The sequence below is a fragment of the Aedes albopictus genome, chromosome 3 (genome assembly GCF_035046485.1).
Source record: "Aedes albopictus strain Foshan chromosome 3, AalbF5, whole genome shotgun sequence".
NCBI lineage: Eukaryota > Metazoa > Arthropoda > Insecta > Diptera > Culicidae > Aedes > Aedes albopictus.
In genome coordinates this window covers 350,924,946-350,941,594 of record NC_085138.1, presented here as the reverse complement: position 1 = coordinate 350,941,594, position 16,649 = coordinate 350,924,946, and the positions used below count along the sequence as shown (strand labels likewise).

Sequence of the window (16,649 nt, the reverse complement as noted above, 5' to 3'; positions counted from 1 at the left end):
CATAGGGGATGCTCTTTTATGTAAGAAGAATTGATAAAATCCTTCAAAACCTTTTCCATAGTCTTCAACAAAACTGAAGAACGAAATTGGCCTATATGCTTCCGGATGTGCCTTGTCTCGCTTCCCCTGTTTTGGTTTAAATTTAACTGTTACAAGTCTCCATTTTGATGGAACGCAATTCAAGCTTAAACTAGTCTTGAAAATCTCAAATAGTGATGCAACCAACACCGCTTCTCCTTTTTCAATCAGTGCAGGAAATATCTCATCAACTCCTGCAGCTTTAAAAGGCTGAAAAGATCTAATTGCATTTACCACTCTGGCCTTCGCGAAGATTTCATCAGCCAAATCTGAGGCAGGTGTTTACTGTACTATTTGACTCAGTTGAGGTTATACTAGGACATCCTTCACCTTCCGGAGATATAGTATCATTGGAATCCACACTAAGAACCGAACCTGGAAAATGGGTTTCCATCATTAAATCCAAAGTTTCACGAAAAGTTTTGGTAAAAGATCCATAGCCACGCTTCAGGTTTCCCAATTAATTTGCGTGATCTTTTGCAAGCGTTTTTTGTAGTCTTGTAACTACAGGAGTACTGCTTATGTTTTCACATGTCAAGATTTTCTTTTAGATTTTCGTATTTCGTTGTTGTATTCAGTAAGGGCTTTCCTGTACTGAGTCCAATCTCCCGTTTGCTTCGCTCTATTGAACATTTTACGAGAAAATTTTCTAAGGCCATCCAGTTTAAAGTGCCACCATGGTACGTCTCTAGTAGAAGACGATTGTATGGTGGGACAACTGCTGTTAAAGGAATTGACGATACTTTCATTTACCCTTTGAGAAATGATTCTAACTATTGGGTTGAATCAATAGTTTTTCCCATTGTAAATGAATGCGAATTCAACAATTCTACATATTGATACCAGTTTGTCTTCCTGGGATTTCTAAATGCGGTTCTAGATTAATCTCCACCGTTCCAATCGAAGATTATGTGTTTTATGATCAGCTGGAGAAATCTCATCTGGCACGTGCCAGTTTGTGATCTAGTCAAATATTGCAGCATTGCACAGATCCAATACCTCTTGTCTGATTACATTTGAAAAAGTAGGTTTATCACCATTATTGCAAATGTCTATATTGTTGGAAGACAGATACTCTAATAGTGACTCACCTCGACTGTTAATATCCATACTACCCCAAACCGTGTGATGCGCGTTGGCGTCACATCCAATTATGAGCGATTTGTTGTTTTCTTTACAGAATTGAACAAATGATGCGATCTCAGGAGGAGATACCTCAGAAACATCACCAGGGAAGTAAGCTGAAGCCACAGCGATCTTTGTTTTATCACTAGTAGTTGGTACCTCACCTCTAACATGACCGCAACAATGTGATAAACTCTGTAATCTGATATTATTTTAACGTTTTACGTACTAGGACAGCGGTTCTGGGAGAATCTTGTTGCTCATCATAAAATAGTTTACTATTTTGTGTAAGAACTCCAAGAATCTTTCGTTTATTGGACCATGACTTTTGAATAAGCGTCACTTCCAGTCCTTCTTTTCAAACCTTCGACTCAACACAGCTGAAGCACATTTTGCGTGATAAAGGTTTACCTGTACAATCTTGATTCCTGTCATAAAAATATGCATTTACCCACTTTTGTTAAGGCTCGGATTTGAGACTTAAGAAAAGTAGCCGATTATCCCGGAGACAAATAAGGTCCACTGCGTCTTTGCTCCGTTTAACACAGTAAGGGCAAAATACTGTGAAGGGTGCCCTGGTACTCCACAAGCACCGTTAGCCGCTAGGTTTTTATTAGACCCCTCTAACCATTCATTTTTAGGCATGGTACGCATTAAGCCGCTTGAATCAGGGGTCGCCTGATTGGTGGACTTTTACCACCGGATCAGGCAATCCGTAGTGATATTCTTAGCCAGTTGAAGGAACTGCTACCGCCACTACACGGCTATCTAGGCTTGTCGGGAATAGAAATTGATAGTGATGATCAAACTGGTTACTTAATCCACAAAAGGCCGTATTTGCAGCTGCCATGCAATACGCCGTTACACTTCACGAGAAACGTTCTTGTCTCATGTCACAAATGTTCCAAGATAAACAAATTCTTCAACAACTTCAAGCGCATCCACATCAATCATTACATCAACACTAACACCATTAGGTCTGCCTCTGTTTGTACCTGCTAGCTAGTACATGTACTTGGTCTTGGTAGAGTTCGTCAAGCTTATCCTCGCTGTCTCTCTCATTCTTCGGAGAAGAATAAGCTTTCTGCACCGCCCTACGATCGATGCCGATAAGATCAATATCATCCGCAAAGCCGAGGAGCATGTGCAATAGCACGCAACTCCTAGCTGGCGTTCATTGTCATCGATGGACATCATAAGTGAGAAACTTCTTTAGACCAGAGTTGTTTTCCAGGTTGCTGACTCCGTTGCATGTACCCAACGATGTTCAATTTTGATTCGCCAAGAGTTGCTTGGCATGTGATTCTCTAAACAACACTGCTATGCCATTCTGCGCTTACGCAAAGGTGTTTCAGTCCCTTTAGGGTTGTATCTAGGCAGTCGTTGGTACCGTACGTCCTTTATAACGGATAATTTTGAGCGCAATTTGACCATAATCAAGTATGGTTAGTACCACGACAGGTCCTGATGTCGATAATATCTTAAAAGTTCCGAATCGCAATTTTCTGTATAATCTAATCTAATCTAATCTAATCCTGCACATACGCAGCCAGTACAAGAAAGCATCCTGGAAAATAATTGGGTTAGATTACGCCCGATTATTTTTCTTGTCAATATTGATGCTTGCAGCATATCGAGGATATGACACAAGCGTCAAAGCGGCCAGGCCTACTGCGTAGTGTTTACCGCGAAGATGATTCTTCGAAATGATTCGATTTCCTTAAGCATTTGTTTAAAATCGGATCACTTCTCGAATCTACAGGGGAGGAAGGATGCGTGGACATACCGTACCAAACGCTCCGAGATTTGATCAGTTACATGGTTGTATAAATAGAGGTATGTAATAATTAAATATTAAATAGAAGCATGAAACGTTCTCACCATATTAAGTTTGTTCATCCGTGGACCCATTGATTGAGAAATGATATTTCTGACGTCCATCTTGTGGCCTGATCAGTGAATCAAAATTCAACCATCGCGCAACAATAATGACAATGTCGCAACCTGTATTTGTTGCGACAAAACAACCCATGCGACATAAGTTTGTCCCAACTTGAAAATAATATGATTAACATCGCACACCACGAGTTTAGAGATTTCTAAGCCTTGCATTGCGATTTTCGAACGGTAACTTCGAGTCGGTAAACACTGCAACTCTGGTGAAGCTCTATCATCAAACAGTTTCGACTTTGGCTTAGTAATAATTGATTATTCACGAGTTGAAAAGTAAGCAACAAATTCAGCTTCCGATTTGTCTGCAACAAAAAATTTCGAGATCATGTCATTATCTGTCACCAGAAGGGATAAAGAGTAATCGTCGCACCTTCTTTGTTGCTTGTTTTGTGCCTCTTTTGTCTGACAATTCTCTTCACTGGGCCTGATGTTGACAACCGAATTCATTTGTGACGTCTTCGTTTCTATGGCGACGTGTTGGCGTCGTAGTGCTCACCAAAGACGAGCGAGTCGGCGTCGGTGGTGTAGTGGTAAGCGTGGTTGCCTCTCACCCCAGTCGGTCGGGGTTCAATTCCCGTCGACGCCGATGGGATTTTCTGAGACATAAAATCCGTGATCACGTCTTCCCTCGGATAGGAAGTAAAGCCGTAGGTCCCGGCCCATGTGTTGATGGGTTCGATATGTAGGGTCCTCAGGTGTGGTGGCTGTCTCCCTGGGGCGTCGGAATTTAAGGCTTAGCTCCTAGACCCAGCCGACGTAAAACACAACTGGCGCCGAACGGTGCTAGTTGGCCAGAAAAAAGAAGAAGAAGAAGAAGACGAGCGATGTTAACCCAGCACTGAATTACACTATTCTGGTAACAAAACGCGCAACCTTTGTTACAATAAAATTTATTGATATGCGAATCTTTCACATAAATCTAACTTTATTTTTCTCATAACCGGCGGCGGTAGGCAGAGCACCGACGTAAAATTAGACTCATGATTGGCATGATTGGAGAGAAGAGTTCACATCATAACGAAACTACGGCACTTCCGCGTGGGACTTCACAGGGATTCACTTTTTACTCGGGTGGTGAAGTACCGCACAGATCGCGGGACGAATCGCGGAAGAAACTTTTCAATAAAACACTTCCTTGCTTGCAAAGAAAGACATCTGACAAAACGATGCACTTTCTTCCAGATTCTTAATCTGATTTCTTTTTGTGGAGTTCATAACCACAAGCGATCAGTTTCGGTTGGCGCAGCGACAGCCGAATTTATAGTTAAAAAAAAACACTAAACGGGAACGTGAAAAAAATTGACAAGCGAAATTGAAACGCGTCCGTTCACCTCGCAATTTTCTGTATAATAACCAAAAACTCTTCTGTTTCGATTCCTTCCAGAGGTGGCCATTACACATCAGATAGATCAGAAAAACCGACTGAGTATAGAGGTAGAACGCTATCGACAGCAGTTGCGATCGATAAGACGCGAGATCGATGTACTGCAACGGCCACTTACGCCGCAAGCTGCCGAAGATCTGCACCACGAGGTTCAATTTCTACGCCAGGAAGCGGACCTAATGCAAAAGGAGGTCGATTCGGCTGAACTGACGACGGCGGCGGCGGCGATGGCAACGGGGAACCCGCACCACTCATCCATAGCGGATGGCCTGCATGCGCTCAGTATCGAAGGTTTGTTGATTGCTGAGAGCGTTAATGAAAATTCCTTAGATAGTTATGTCTAATAATCATTCACCAAACGTATGGAGGTCAGTTCATGCAATATGGCTGATCTACCAAAGTACTAATGTGCTAACCAAATCCCTTATAAGTCTATTACTTTATCAATATGTAACAGATATTCAAGGACTTCCTAATTCCTTCCTAACAGGTTATCATATCTACCAGATAAATTATAACTTGAACTATCCCTTTCTTGTACCTAGTTCAGGTCTCAGGTTCAGGTCATTAACGCCCTATATATACTACCTCACAGGTCAAGTTGTAACAACAATTTTTTTTTTCATTCCAGGATCTCCAATCCTACCTGCCGGTTCGATTGCAAATCGTCCGCCACGTCCTCCGCGGCCACCTCCTCCGAGGATGCCACCCGGTTTGCACCAGCAGCTACCTTCGACACCGGCAAACGATGCCCCTCCGCCGTACCCGCTCGAGGGCCGATCGCTGTCAGCTCCTGCTGGCACTGCTGTGAACCATCCTCCTGGCGGCGGCGGTGGCGGCGGAGACCTCAGCACCGGAGAGCAATGGACTTGCAGCCTTTGTACATTCCAGAACCACGAACTCATGACCACATGCGAAGTGTGTTCGTTACCCAAAGTGTCCGGTAGACTATCGTCCCAGAATTCCGTGCCTGCGGCTGCTTCCTCACACCCCACACCTGCCACAGCGTCATCGCCCGCATCGGTGGCGGCGACGGCGACGCGCCCTTCCGCAATAACTGCCATGGCATCCGCTTCGGCACCGCTGGTGGCAGCTTCGGCCCCGGTTGCGGCCACCGTTTTGCTACAGTCTCCCTCCGCTTCCTCTCCGTCCTCCTCGACTGCTCCGTCATCGGTGGCCTCCACGCCGATAGCTTCGCAACCGCCGATTCAGAATGCTTCCTATCAAAAATCATCCATCGAGTGTTGATACCTCCTCTACTAGATGCTTGGTCGAGTGGCCGGAAGTTGGAGGAGCGAAGCGTAGGGAAACTTACCCCTAACCCCCGTACTGACGCTGTGTTTGTTGTTGTTCTTCCGGCGCACCGTTGGATAACCAGGCAGAAGAAAGTGTGTCGAAGTGTGAAAGAATTAATCGCGTTCTTCTCAGAACAAGCTTTGTTTGGTTGAAGCCGCTGAATCTAATAACGCTCGATAGAAGACTCGAGGAAGCAGTGAACAGACCCCGCGCCTAGCTCCCAGTTATGATGGGAAGGATGCTCAGTGTGTGCCTTGCTGGCGTTATAGAAACTAGATGTAGGACAGCCGTTTGTATCGCTTTTATAAGACTTTTAACTAACACATCAGGCCGTACTAAGATATACGCAATCATTTTAAAACTGTGTTTGAGAGTGATTAAGTGTGGACGAGACTATTCCTCACATATTATAGTGCATGAATTTTAAATGTAACACAAATTGTGATAGATTCGAGTGCTGTTGCTGTATGTGCCTAACGATTTGGGGAATATGTGTACCTTACAACGAAACTTATGTATTAGGAATGATTAGTTTTTTGCAATAGAAACTAAGCGTAAATTTTAAATACAATTGAAGACGTAGCGTCGATAAAAGAGCATTTGGAGATGCTTCACTTCAGCAATCAGGCGGGTGTTTCAAAATGGTACGTAATTGTAAGAAAAATCTCTATAACCATAAAACTATACTGTTACCTCAAACCCTAAATACTATTTTGGTTGTTTACATGTGATAAATCTACCTCCTTCCATGATTCCCGAGAAATGTTTACTAATCACCTACTTAGCGCTAAGCAGTGCACAGGTTCGACGAGATTTATGTATTAGTCCTTGGTAGGTTCATTTTTTGTCATCATCAAAGTCACTTCAGAACTTTTGTCGCTATCGGCTTCTGAAAGATACGGGCGTATCTACAATGATCGATTTCTTTTCATCGATTCTATCTTCGGTCGATAACATGGCAGGTAAATCATTTACAGTTATTTTGTTGTTCTAAATGGTAGCCCTAGTCGTTCTGCATCGAAAAATATCAAGAAATCATCCAACAGTGATCGTATTTCTCGGGAAATCGATGAAGAGAAGTCGATGAGTAGGTACGCCTGTATCACAGCGAAACAGACGTCACACTCTACTTACTATCCATCGACTACCATTTGAACGGTTGATTCAAATATTCGGTAGTTGGTCGATTTACCATTGGCGGCGCTCGCATCGTTTCTCCTCCTGTTTGACGTTTACTTACTACCGCCATATGGACTCATCTACCGATGAACTGAATTCACTCTGTCCGAGAATTTCGACACTAGAGCGGGGTCGTTTGTAATCACAATTGAAACCACACAAACATAGACAAAGAAAGTTTTATGTAGACGGTAAAGGTAGTACGCGAGTCAACCTTCTTCGTATACCAAGGTACAGACGTACGGAGTTCCGATGGGATCGCCACTATCCCCATGGTGATGGAGAAACTAGAACACTAGAACAGGAGTGCATAAATAACCTGGAGACGAAACAAATACGAATGAGGGTTTACATACGGTATGTAGATGATTGCATGTGTATCGCGAGGAGTGAACACATATAAACGATCGTAGACACCTTCAACAACTTCCACGATCGTCTACAGTTTACAGTAGCACATGGAGTGGGTGGGAAAATAAAACTCTTGGACATGGGTAATTCTCGCTGAGACCGGCCCACTAAAACTCGATTCAAAGTAAATTCGGACGCACGGTTCAATACACCACTGCGCCCCTGGTGGTAGGAACAAAAAACTTTTGACAGCATATGTTTACGTTTCATTGACGAAGAAATTGGTGAAAAGTTTTCCTCGATTGATCGACGCATCTCGAAATTACGGATCATGGAACTCGAGAAAAGAAAATTGATTGTGCACAAACACCTAGAGAATCCTTCGTGGTCTGCCTCAAAAATAGCGAAAGTGTTAAAATTCCCAAAATAAACGGTGTGTCTTGTGATCAAACGTTACAAGGATAATCTGAGCGTGGATAGAGCACAGCGCATCTATCATAAAAGTGGCACTAGGGACAAAGAGCTGAGGAGGAAGGTGTTGAGGTGCGTGAAAGGTAACCCATGTATCTCCATACGTGATTTGGCAAAGAAATGCAATTCCAACTTTTCAAACGTGCGTAACATCCTTTCAAGAGAAGGATATAAGTCTTTTTATGCCAGTAAACATCCGAATCGCTCCCTGAAACAAAATTTAGTGGCCAAAAAGCGAGCACGATTACTATACGAACGAGTTTTAACGAAATTTGATGGCTGCATTTTAATGGATGACGAGACATACGTCAAAATGGATTATAAACAAATCCCCGGTCGAAAATTTTACCTGGCAACTGGTCGTGGGGACATTCCAGGTATAAATTTGTTTTTGCTGACAAGTTTGCTCGGAAACTTATGATTTGGCAAGGTATCTGCAGTTGTGGCCTTAAAACCAAGGTTTTCATCACATCTACCATTATGAATTCGAAGGTTTACATTGAAGAGTGTCTGAAAAAGCGGATTCTACCCTTCATTCGACAACACAAGACCAACGTTATGTTTTGGCCGGATCTAGCCAGCTGCCACTACTCTAAGAAGGTACTAGAATGGTATGCTGCAAACAATGTTAATTTCGTCTCCAAAGAGATTAATCCTGCGAATTGCCCTGAGTTCAGACCGATCGAACAATATTGCGCAATTGTCAAGCGAAAACTTCGGGGATGCGGTAAAGAAGTGTCAAATGCACAACAAATGCGTTTAAAGTGGAATAAGTTCGCCGATACAGTGTCGCCAGCTACTGTGCAGACCATGATGGCATCGATCACAAGTAAAGTGCGACAGTTCGTTCGAAGTGGTGAAATGTAATAACTTTTTATGTATCGTTTGAAAGCTAAATAAATACCCTTTTGTTTGACGTTTTGACAAACCGTGTATGTTGTTTAATTCTTGAGTTATGATCATTAAATTGCAATTGCATCAACATGTCTAAAGGGTTTAACTCGTTTTGTAAACAAACATTGTTTCTGTCGGTGTAGGGCTCATCTCGATCCACCCACGCATCTGGGGGCCGGTATCAGAAAGAGCGAAGATTGATCTTTCTGATAACGGTCCCCAAATGCGTTGGTGGATCGAGACAGACCCTACAGCGACAGAAACAATGTTTGTTTACAAAACGAGTTAGACCCTTTAGACATGTTAATGCAGATTTGAATGCGTCCAAATTTACTTTGAATCGGGCTTTATTTACACTTTGTCTTCAAAAATGTTTAAGGTGCCGATTTTCTGAAAGTCCTCGCTAAAAAAGTAAGTAAAATGCATTTGGTTATTCAAATTGATGAACCACACTAGCGAAGTTGGATTTTTCTCCAAATCCGTGCGTCGGATCTAACTTCGGAAGTGGTGTGCTGTACAGTAAACCTGGTCCGCTATACAGCGCACTACTTCCGAAGTTAGGTCCGACGCACGGATTTGGAGAAAAATCCAACGTTGCTAGTCGAAAGTTCCGGCACAGACAAACAGACGTAACACTCTGGTAATTCCCATCGTACACCGATTTATCGATCTTTTTATAAATATGATAGTAGGCCAACTGTCCACCCGTGGCGCTCCCATCGTTTTTGTTCGAGTTTGACGTTTGCTCACTACCGCCACCTAGTTGATGGTCGGCCAAACTTAGTCATTTTAGCATTGGGCGAATATGTTTCCGTGACTATGATTTGAATCGAAAAATGTTCGAAGTGTTACGTCTGTTTGTCTGTGGTTCCGGGTTTCAACTGCACGGAGAATATTTTGTGTATTTTCAGAATAATCCTGCATTCCCTGAGAGGAACAACTGGAGAATTCCTCGTAAGGAATGTTTGGGAGGTTTCTCCGAAGAAATTTCGGAAGAAATCTGTGGCATAAACTGCAGGAAGATTTCACGGAAGAAGCAGTAGTGGCAGAAATGGCCAGTAAATTCTTGGATGGAACGATTCCCGGGAGATAATGTTGGAATTGCTAGAGAATTCCTCAGAAGGATACCCCGGTATGGAATGCTGGACAATTCCCCAGGAGCATGTATTTGTTTATTGGAGGTGGATAACACTGCCAGAGGATTTTTGGATGATCTTCAGGAACTTCCACAGAGGATTATTCCAGCAACTCCCATCGTGAAATCCTTCCAGAAACACCCACCGGGGATTCCTCCAGGAGTTTCCGCTGGGGATTTTTCCAAGAACTATCGCTGGGGAGTCCTCCAGCAGTTTTTATTCGGAAATACACCAGGAGTTCCCACCGAGGATTCCTCCAGAACTTCCCTATGGGGATTCCTCCAGGAGTTCCCGCTGCAGATTCCTCCAGGAGTTATTGCTGAAGATTGTTCCAGAAGATCCCACCGGGAATTTATCAAGCAGTTTCCATCGGGGACTCAGAAATAAACAACCGGGAATTTTCACAAAGAGGATTCCTCCAACACTTCCACCGCGAAATACAGAAACTACCACTCGCTGGGGAGTTTCCTCCTGGAAATTCACCAATAGTTCCCAACAAGAATTCCTCTAGAAGTTCCCTCTGATGATTCCTTCAAGAGTTCCCGTCCCGGGATTCTTCTAGAAGTCACTGCTGCGGATTCTTTCAGGAGTTCTCGCTGAGGATTCCTGCAGGTGTTCTGGCTTGGGATTCCTCTCTCAGGAGTTCCCTGTTGGAGTTCCTCCAGGCTTTCCCGCTGGGGAGATCGTTCCAGGAATGCACCTGGTATCTCTTTTGGGAGGAATTCATCTGGAGTTCCGTCAGAGAACCCATCAGGATTTCCTTTCGAGAATACACCAGGAGTTTTTTTTCGGAAATCCATCAGGATATTTTTTCTATTTTTTTTTCAGGGCCCATAACCTGTTGGAAGCTATAGTATACCATGGCCACGCAGGCCATAGCGAGGTTAGCCTCGTCGATGACTGTTTCTTAATTACAAACAATGAAAAAAGAACGCAACACACCTTCCATCAAATCAGTCGGCAGCCGTTTAGTTGGATGGAAGATGTCTTGTGTTGTGGAGCTAGCCTCGCTATGGCCTTCATGGCTATGATGAACTAGCATCCAACATAGGGAGTTTCTTCCAGGAATCTAGCATTCTTCAGGAATTCCTCGAGGAACTCTTCGAGAATTATTCCAGAAGTTGTTTGAAAATTTCTTCAAGAATTCTTTGGGAAATTTCTTCTGGAGTTCTAAGGGAATTTCCGAAGAAACTCCTGGAGGAGTACCGTAAGAACTCCTCGGGAAATTCCGTACATATTCTGGAAGAATTCCATAAAAAACTCCTGAAAGTTTTCCCGAAGAAAGTTGAAAGTTCCTCCTGGAGTTCTTCCCGAAGTTCCTCCAGGGATTTCAGCAGTTTCCTTGTGAATTCGTCGAGGAATATCTCCGGGAATCCTTCCAAGAGTTGCTCCAAGAATTCTTCCAGGAGTTTTTCCGGAGATTTCTGCAGGAGTTCCTTTGGGATTTTTTCCAGGAGTTCCTATGAAAATTAATCCTCAAATACCTCCAGAGTTAAGGATCTCCGATAATTCTTCAGGAGTTCCCAGAGAATATTTCCAGGAGTTCCTTCGGAGATTTCTGCAGGAGTTTCTTTGAGAATTCTTTCCGAAGTTCCTCCAAGAATTCCATCGGTTCCTTCTTCCAAGAATTTTTACAGTAGATCCTCTGGAATATCTTTCATGAGTTTCTCCAGGCATTCTCGAGGAGTTCCTCCGGGAATTCCTCCGGGAATTTTTTCAGGGACTTCTCCGTAATTTTTTTCAAGATTTCCTCCAAGAGTTCTTACAGTAGAAATCTTCCACGAGTTTATCCAGGTATTCTCAAGGAGTTCCTCCGGGAATTTATCCAAGAGTTTCTCCGGGAATTCTTTCAGTGGTTTCTCCAAGAATTCGCCCAGAAGTTCTTCCTAAGATTTCTGCAGGAATTCTTCCAGGAGTTCCTCCGGTAATTTTTCAGGAGATATTCCCAAAGGAGTTTCTTCGAGAATTATTCCAGGAATATCTCAGGAAATTCTTTCAGGAGTTCTTCTGGGAATTCTTCTAGAAGTTCCTCCAGGAATTCTTATATTTTTATAATTCTTTCTGGAGAGTCCGAGGATTTGATTCTTTGATTTTTTTCTCTAGACATCCTCCTACACTCAGGAAAATTGCCTCATACTTAATGGCAAATATCCATGTGCCAAACCACATCCAAAGTATATGCAACCAATACCCGATTACGCACGCAAATTAGCACATGAATAGTATGTGCTCTAAATTGTATGAGTCGCTGCTGTATGGTGCCTCATCAAAAGTATGAGTCGCACTAATGGAAAACATTTGTGTACCCCCATTGCAAAAATCCATGTCCCGGACACATAGAAGGAATGAAGATTTTTTTCCCAGTGTAAAGGTTTTTTCCGGAAATTCTTTCAGTAGTTCCTCCGAGAATACCAGCAAGAGTTTCATCGAGAATTCTTCCAAGAATTTCTCCAAGAAGGAATTTTTCCAGGAGTTACTCCTGAGATTTCTGCAGGAGTTTCTTTGAGAATTCTTCCAGGAGTTCTTTAGCAATCCTTTCTTTCGGGAATTGCTCCAGGACCTGCTCCAGCACCCCTCCAGGAATTTCTTCGACAATTCCTCTAGGAGTTCCTCCGAGAATACCCCCAGGAGTTCCTCCAGTAATTCCTCCGTGAATTCCTCTAGCTGTTCCTTTAGACAGGAGTTCCTTAGGGAATTCTCCGGAAATTCTTCAAAGATTTCTTCCGGGAGTTTTTTCAGGAATTCTTCAAGAGTTCGTCTAACAAATCTCCAGGAGTTCTTCCAAAAAATCTTACTAAAGATCCTACAGGTATTCTTCTACGAGTTTCTCCAGGAGTTGCTCCGGGAATTGTTCCTGGAGTTTTTCCGGGAATTCTTTCAAGGGTTTCTCCAGAATTTCTTCCGGAGATTTCAGTAAGAGTTCCTCCAAGAATTCTTCCAGGAAATTCTCCAGGAGTTTTTTCAGTTATTCTTCCACCATTTGACCAAAATCGAGGGGTCTGCAAAAGTTGTTGTGGCTCTAACTAACGGGGGGTCCATCAATATGAGTAACCAAATGCATTTTTCTTACTTTTTTTAGCGAGGACTTTCACCCCTACTCACGTTTTCAAGAGCACAAATCTTAAAAATTCGCAAACAAATGCGCTCGATTTGGAAAAGCTGCCTCTTTTTGCAAGTGAGCAAAGCCAGGATAATCAAGTGCGGCTTGGTTCGATGCTTCGTTCGTCAGATTTGTGCCTCTAAAGTTAATATGCAAAATTGCAATGGAATTTCTTGATGTTTCACCATAAGCATTTTTGTAGACAAGGTGTAAATAGTGGGCCGGTCTCAGCGAGAATTACCCAACTGTGATGTGTTCAAGTGTTACGTATGTTTCTCTGTGTCTATATGATACAAAACGCGACAGTTACAGGCAGAACGAATTTTACGTGAAAGTTGTTAGCAATTTTTTGGAGAAAATTTTGGAGTGAAAAAACGCAGCGCGGGCAGTAATGCTGCAGCAAGAAACCCGGCATAACGTAGAACGTTACAAACAGAAGTGGAAATAGCAGACTCGTCTCTTTCGAGAGAAGAAAACGTCGCCTGGAATAAGCGGAGTTTGAGGAAATTAAAATAGCTGAATGCTGCATACACCAACGTGCAAAATATCATATTCATACAACATCGAAGCTGTCATAATCTCGTAGAACTGAAAAAGTTTTCAAAATTAGCCGTTTCCGTCGAAACTTCTTATTTTTCCGTTGCAAAACAAGCAACTTTAAGAGATAAAAACATTGTTTTTATTAATTAAATCAGTGGATTACATTAATCGCGTTACTTTACTTCTATGATTATAATAAATGTTTCATTAACCACCGCCTTTATCCTATCGTGTTTCTCTTACGAAATGAGTTTGATTGATTCCTTCCTAACCGATTAATCCAAACGTGTTGCATAATGCGTCGCTCTGCAAACATTCCATTCTTCACCCATTTTAGCAATCAGCTGCCAAAGGTTTAGCAATTTTCACCTCTGTAATTATTCCATTTCGTTCATACTTTCAGTAGTAACCTCAGGGCAGGACATCCACATCTACCTATCGCCTGGCCAGAATAGTAAGTTCCGAGCCTGCGTGCGAGGTCTGCAAGAATATACCCCTATACTGATCGGTTGAATCTGTTGTTTTTTTCCGTTTCAGAAATTGTTCACTCTTGGATTATGTCCTAGTAAGCGCCCAGTAGTGTCTCTCGAAGCCATCCCAATCGGCGGTTATTCAGCTAGTACCAAAGTACATTGTATGGAAGGAGCAGAACGAATACTTGGACTGAAGATTATGCGTCGATCGATGCGCAAAATGTTCCAGGAGATCTCTAGCGTTGGATCTAACCTTTATAATACAGCTTTTCTCTCGTAAAATACTTCCTACTTGCTCTTCTTTTATATATTTTGGATGTTTTTCTTGAAAAATTTGCATTCAAATATTATCACAGAGAAACATACGTCACACTCCGCCCGTATCGTTTTTAACCTTCTTAACGGTTAATGCAAATTTTCGGTAGTTGTTCAATTGACCACTCGCGGCGCTGACATCGTTTTTGCTTATGTTTGAAGTTTGTTCACTACCGCCTCCTAGTGATGACCCGGCCAAATATAGTACGTTAAGCATTGGGCGATTTCGTTTTCGTGACGATGATTTTAATGAAATTTGTTCCAAGTGTTACGTCTGTTTCTTTGTGGTATTATCGTTTCAATCGCTTGCACGAAAATGATGCATCTATTGTAATTTTTTTTTCTGGATAGGATTCATAAGCACTATTTAATATTTGCATTATACATTTTTTTTAGTTCCCAATATCTTTCTTTGATAGACTTTGTGATAGTATTCCCAATGGTTAAAAAATACATCAGACATACCTAAATCTATAATCAGCGCTGCTAAATGTCATGAATTTCTCGTGGTTTTGACAATTGAATGTTTTTATGAGCATCAGCATGCTTCCACAGACAAACAGACGTAACACTCTTCAAAACGGCTTGGCACATGCATTTAACGATCAATTCAAATTTCATTTGATTTGCGCGATCGTTCCACTAGATGCGCTAGTGTTCGATCGCTTTGACGTTTGCCAAGTGTACACGTTGCTGAATGATGCAAACGAAAATTACAAGCATTTTGTGTAGTAGTGTGCGTGTCAGCAAAACGTCAAATCGAAATCCATCATGGCCGACAGTGTCGCGCGCGGTTCTACCAACAGGTGGCAGTGTGCTCATGAAAATGACACCGGGCAAAAGTTTTTGATGAATTTCCTCTAAGAGTTACGTCTGTTTGTCTGTGATGCTTCTTTTTTATATTTGACATTATACAAAACATTTCATAAAATGACCGTTGAAAAAAATGAGGTTAGGATCGAGGCATGGCCCATAAAGGTTAGATTTGACGGGAGTAAAAATCCGTTGTGACAAACATTTAGTTACCGCAGCGCTTTTACGCTCGTAAAACAGCAGTGTTAGTTACCTACTCCGAATGAAAGATGAAAACGGCACGTGCGCAAGTTGAAGTGGTTAGAAAACTAATTTATTCTGTATATAGACTTGTTTAACTGCAAATCACAACGAAATTTAACTGATTACAAGTTGAGTTTGAAAATCTTTTGATATTCCGGAAGTTCATTCAAAGCAACATATATCAGGTTGACAAGGAAAATTGGTCACTGTTTCCCAGGGCAAGAGAAGATACATATAACTCGAATCGACGTAGTGTGTCAACTAAAAGAAATAGAATAATTCAATTACCTAATGTGAAAAGCCATTTTGGTCTTCTCCTGCCCTGGTACACTGATCATCATGCTACGGAACACAAGTGTAGACGAATCTGCTTCAAATGGAATTTTAGTTCATTATGTTTTTCTTTTCTGTTGAAGAGTCTGTTAAACTTAACTATAAACCAAATGAATGAATATATTATCAGAAAGCTTCCTTCAAAAGTGGGTGTATGGTTTTAGATATTCTAAAGCAATCCGAACTATTCCTACTTTCATCTAAATACTAACAGTACATATACCTACCTAGAATTCCTGGATGAATTCGTGGAGGAATGCCTGACAGAATCCCTAGAGCAATTTTGAGAGAATTTTCTGAAGAAATCTCTTGAGGAATTCCTAGAGGAATTTTCTTTGGAGGAATCTCTGGGAAAATCCTGGACCAATTCCTGGTGGAATCCCAGGAGAGATTCTTGGAGCAGAGCCTAGAGGAATTCTCCGAGGAAATTCTGGATCAATTGGATCAATTTTTGGAGGGATCTTTGGAAGAATCCTTGGAGGAATTCCTCGATAAATTCTTGGAGGTATTCCTTGTGACATTCCTGGTGAAATTCTTGAGAAATATCTGTAGGAATTCCTGGAAGAAACGCCTGGAGTAATTTCTGAAGAATGCTGGGAGTGATTTCTGGAGGAATGCTTTCACGAATTTCTGGAGGATTTCTAAGAGTAATCTCTGAACGAGAAATTCGCGGAGGAATCCCTGGTCGAATTTCTAGTGGAATCCCTGGAAGAATTTCTGAAGGAACTTCTGGAGGAGTTTTTGGAGAAATTCCAGGAGGAATGGCTTTAGGAATGCCTTAAGGAATTGTTGTAGGAATTCCTGAAACAATTCCTAGAGGAGACTCTGGAGCATTCCCTGAATGATGTCCTAGAGGAATGCCTAAAGGAATTCCTGGAGAATTCCCTAGAGAAATCCCTTGAGAAGTTCCTGGAGGAATATCTGATGGAACCCCAGGATGAATGGCTGAAGGAATACCTGGAGGA

General features: G+C 42.2%; 1 protein-coding gene across 8 annotated transcripts in view; it reads left to right on the top strand.

The window, feature by feature from the left end:
* Positions 1-15,830, top strand: part of LOC109408777 (beclin-1-like protein B) — a 111,577-nt gene extending 95,747 nt beyond the window's left edge. For 2 of the 8 annotated variants that reach the window (XR_003897945.2, XR_003897947.2), the window contains exons 3-6: positions 4,541-4,831; positions 5,172-6,480; positions 13,911-13,961; positions 14,045-15,830. Coding sequence is in view for 4 of the 8 variants with exons in the window: in XM_062855267.1 (XP_062711251.1) it covers positions 4,541-4,831; positions 5,172-5,788 (908 nt within the window). In the remaining 4 variants the exon portion in view is untranslated. Of the gene's footprint in view, positions 1-4,540; positions 4,832-5,171; positions 6,543-13,910; positions 13,962-14,044 lie in introns of those variants that run through there. The other 6 variants (XR_009998527.1, XM_029874867.2, XM_029874866.2 and 3 more) reach the window with 6 other exon arrangements.
* Positions 15,831-16,649: the final 819 nt, after the last annotated feature.